The sequence below is a fragment of the Gavialis gangeticus genome, unplaced genomic scaffold (assembly GCF_001723915.1).
Source record: "Gavialis gangeticus isolate Ggan-Ray unplaced genomic scaffold, GavGan_comp1, whole genome shotgun sequence".
NCBI classification, from domain to species: Eukaryota; Metazoa; Chordata; order Crocodylia; family Gavialidae; genus Gavialis; species Gavialis gangeticus.
In genome coordinates this window covers 42,268,393-42,272,275 of record NW_017729008.1, presented here as the reverse complement: position 1 = coordinate 42,272,275, position 3,883 = coordinate 42,268,393, and the positions used below count along the sequence as shown (strand labels likewise).

The 3,883-nt window shown below is 50.2% G+C and overlaps 2 protein-coding genes across 4 annotated transcripts in view; one reads left to right on the top strand and one right to left on the bottom strand.

The window, feature by feature from the left end:
- COPG2 (coatomer protein complex subunit gamma 2) overlaps positions 1-3,883 on the bottom strand; it is a 770,521-nt gene that overhangs the window by 266,732 nt on the left and 499,906 nt on the right. The gene's annotated exons all lie outside the window — the stretch shown is intronic.
- Positions 1-3,883, top strand: part of ANKRD16 (ankyrin repeat domain 16) — a 33,128-nt gene that overhangs the window by 22,035 nt on the left and 7,210 nt on the right. For 2 of the 3 annotated variants that reach the window (XM_019509653.1, XM_019509655.1), the window contains exon 8: positions 485-684. In XM_019509653.1, the coding sequence (XP_019365198.1) occupies positions 485-666 (182 nt within the window). In that variant the 3' untranslated portion in view covers positions 667-684. Of the gene's footprint in view, positions 1-484; positions 685-3,883 lie in introns of those variants that run through there. The other variant, XM_019509654.1, reaches the window with a different exon arrangement.

Here is a 3,883-nt window from a genome sequence, read left to right as displayed (position 1 = left end):
ATACTGGGCTGACTCCCATGCTCCTGGAAGACTCATCGCCACATCCAGCATCTTCTGGACCCTTTTCATTCAAACCAAAACTCACTTGCAAGTAACAAGGGCCGGAGGCCTCTCTCACTCTGCTGTCCTCTCTGCGTGCTCCAGCAACAGTCGCCAAAGCCAATCTCCCTGGTGCAACCAGCTGGGCCAAACTCCGTCTTCATTTTAGGCCGTCTTCAGAGACCTGACTGCTGACTATGGGTGCAGCGAGCATGGCTCATTGGGCTCATGGCAGGTCATTAACGTTTCCCAACTTTCCGTAATGTTGCCCAGCAGTGATGTTCAAGTCCTGCCGCTGCAGAATGCAGGCCCTGGGTCAGGGACAAAATATGTCGCAGTCATTTCCCAGCCTTGGCCAGTTTCTTTGCTGGATCTTCCTCCACCGTGTCACCCCCAGAATCCAGATCCCCGCTCTGTTCCCTTTCACCGTCTTGTCTTCCCACAGCCCTGCACATGGCCTGCTCCGGCCAACACGCCACCTGTGCATCCATCCTTTTGCAAGCCGGACTTCAGGACTCTCAGGACTGCACGGGAACGTCCGCACAGCAGCTGGCAAAGAAGCCAGAAGTCCTCCGGCTCTTTGAAGGAATCGATGTTAGCGTGGGAGAGTGGCTGGCAAGAAAATAAAACAGGTTATTTTCAGTATCCTTGTTTGGTCACTGGTTTTGAGTGTGAAAGAAAGGGTCAAACCTTGAAGTGGTTTAAAAGGCCAACTCCTTTTAAAGAGAATGGGAGTTTTGCCTGAGTAAGGGATGCACACTTTGCTGGGGTTATTTGAGCCCAGCAGTCTTTCCTACCCAGAGCAGGGGGGCTGGACCTGATGATCTCGCGAGGTCCCTAACTCTGTGAATCTGTGAAAGAGCTCAAGCTTTGGCACCTTGCAAACAGGTTATGTGCAGGGTCTCGGTTAGACAGAATTTGAAACTGGTGTATCATGTGGATAAGAAGGAATACAAAACTCTAAAACTCGTGGTTCAGAGGTGATACCTTTTATCGCCTAGAAAACAGCAAAAAAAAATTATCTTTTTTTTTTTTGCTGTCGCAAGCTTTCGGGCACATGCACTCAAGGGCTTCACAGACACCTGAATGGTCTTCCTCATCGGAGAATCCCTGCCGTTCCCTTCCAATCACATGGGGTTGAACTGCGCTCCTTGGTATCTCTTTATCGGCATTTGCACCGTTCCCAGCAAAATGGGGTCCCAACCTTGCCCGGGAGATTTGGACCTTATGCTAATATGAGTCTACAAGTTGCCACAATGGTACAGCCAGTCAGTGGCCTGGATGGAAAGACAGGCAGGGCTCTGTCCTGTTCCTAAGGACAAGGAGCCAAGACTGGTAACCTTGTGGGGCACCTGATTATAGAGGCCAATCGAGGTGAGGAACATTTAGCCCTGTTAGCTCTGGAGGGGAACTCCCCTTATATTCATTTGAAAGCCTGGCTGGGAAAGCTTAGGTAGCATGAGGAAGCCTGCACACCCTCTCTCTGCGTTGCACCCTTTCTGTGGCCAAAGCCCCAACCCAAAATCAGTCGTCACCAGTCAAATGATTGAAAGCCTCCCGTTGCCTTCAATGGGCTTTGCATCATACTCAGAGGAGGAGTTTCCTTTCCCAGACAGTCAGTCTGACACTTCTCACCATCTTTTAATAGTAAAAATAAAAATCCTCCTCTTTGAAGCGCTCAGGCGGAAAGGCTTCATACTTATTTCTTCCCTTGCACGTGTCTGACAGTCTGGGGCTAAGAACTGTATTCACCATTGAGCTTTTATGTTCTTTTTTTTAAAAAGGACCCTCGGCTGCTCTTGTTCCAGAATTGGCCCGTAATCATCACAGCAGGCACATTGGTTTGATGCAGAAACAGAATCTGCCCCTGTCCCCAGTTAATAGGCTACCTATTAAGGGCATTGGAAATATTCCCATTCCTTACAGCAGTTAGTAAAAGTCAGGCAGCCCTCTGACCGGAGGGGCTGGGTACCGGCACGGACAAATGAACCAGTCACAGCAGGTTAAAAGGGATGGGAGCTTCCCCCATCTCAGCCATCCTGCGATAGCTGCCCGTGTGCCTGCTCCTACCCTGTGGTAAGCTGAGCTGTGGGTTAAGCTACCACCATGCAACATTCACTGATCGTGGGATAAGATCATACATCAGGGTGGCTACCATGGAGGAGCTGATGTGCAGCGAGTCCCATTTAGCTTCCTGTCATTTGTTTGCCCACCCCCTGCGTGTCCTCCTGCACCTTCTTGTTCAGTACCAAACCCTGTTGCAATGAGTCAGACCTTGGGTTGTCCCCACCCTGTTGCAGCTGGAGATGGAGTCAGCTAGTGGGAAGCAGGGATGGAAATCTGAGCCAAGTCACTGGGTTTTTGGAGTCACAGTTTGGCCCTGAAAGTCCTCATCCAGCTCCCGGTGACATCCGTCTGAAACTTCCTGTTGATTTCAATGACAGGCAAAGCAGACCCTAAAATAGCAGCCATTTAGCAGTAGGGGATTTCATTCTTCACTGCTGGCCCAGCAATATTTGCAGAACATTTCTTACATCAATGAGGACAGCCTCCTTTTTAACATATATTTACCTGAATAATAGCCCCAGCTGTGCTTGCTTGGTGACAATAGCAGGGGGTAATGCCTTTGAATCCTTGGAGAAACCACTGTCACTGTTAGCTCCACACCTGAAAAGCAGGGGAGAAAGCGCAATGTGTGCTGCACACCCTCTCTGCGTTGCACCCTTTCTGTGGCCAAAGCCCCAACCCAAAATCAGTCATCACCAGTCAAATGACTGAAAGCCTCCCGTTGCCTTCAATGGGCTTTGCATCAGACTTTCTTTTTTCTTTAAATGCCACAATAATATGAGCTATTAGACGTCCTGATGTTTTTGTTTTGTTTGGGGTTTTTTTTAGCATATATAAAATGCAGGAGCCTCAGATATGGTGAGGTTGGCCAGAGGAAGTAACTTAGATGCAGGCTTATGGTGATTTGATGGGAGAAGAAAGTCAGTCTTGTGCAAGTGCGGCTTTGGGCTAAGGCTTGGGAAACGTCACTTTTGGCAGGTCACTAAGGGTGCATCTATATGCTTTTTCAGTGTTAACCTTGAGGGTTGCAAGCTGAGGTTTTCTAGGAATCTGTTTGCTCGCCACTTGCCTCTGCTCTGCTGGGATAGAGACAACAGAGACAGGAGGTCCTTTTGTACCTGGAAGCCGGTTGCTGTCGGGGCAGTCCAACATCAAAGTGGCTGGGGACCACACACCCCATGGACAGCACACTGCTCTAGCAGGAGCCACAAGCCCCCCAGGCTGCATGCCCTACGCACTCACGGCTGCTGGATGCGGGTGATGAGGGCGACCTGGACAAGAGGGGAATGGCTTTTTTCCAGTTACACTTTAAAAAATCCCAGCTCCAGCACTCGGCTCAGTGAAGCAGCAATAGGAAGCCTTCCTGCCTGGCTGCCCTCCCCAAATGACTGAAGGTTTTACTTGAATCCGCCTGGCAGCAAGTTCCCCTCCGTCGGAGAGGGTCCTTATGAAGAACTAGCTTTACAGTCTCTCTGGTGCAGACCCGTGTGCAAGCCCAGGGGCTCTAGGTGCCCCTTTGACACGCCAGCCTGGGTGTAGCCATCTGTGCAAAAGGAAGGCACATCTGTATAAAAGGCAGGGCCAGATTCTGCTGCGTTTGCACAGGGCAGAACTATTTCGCAGACGGGCCCGGTGATTTTAACGGGAACGGCTCGTGGAGTTCTCCAGGGTAGCGGCTTTGTCATCTCTAGTCACCTCTATACAAAGCCCATGGCCAAGGCTGTTTTAAACAGCATTACCTGGGCCCTTACACATAGAGTGCTTGATACAGGATGTA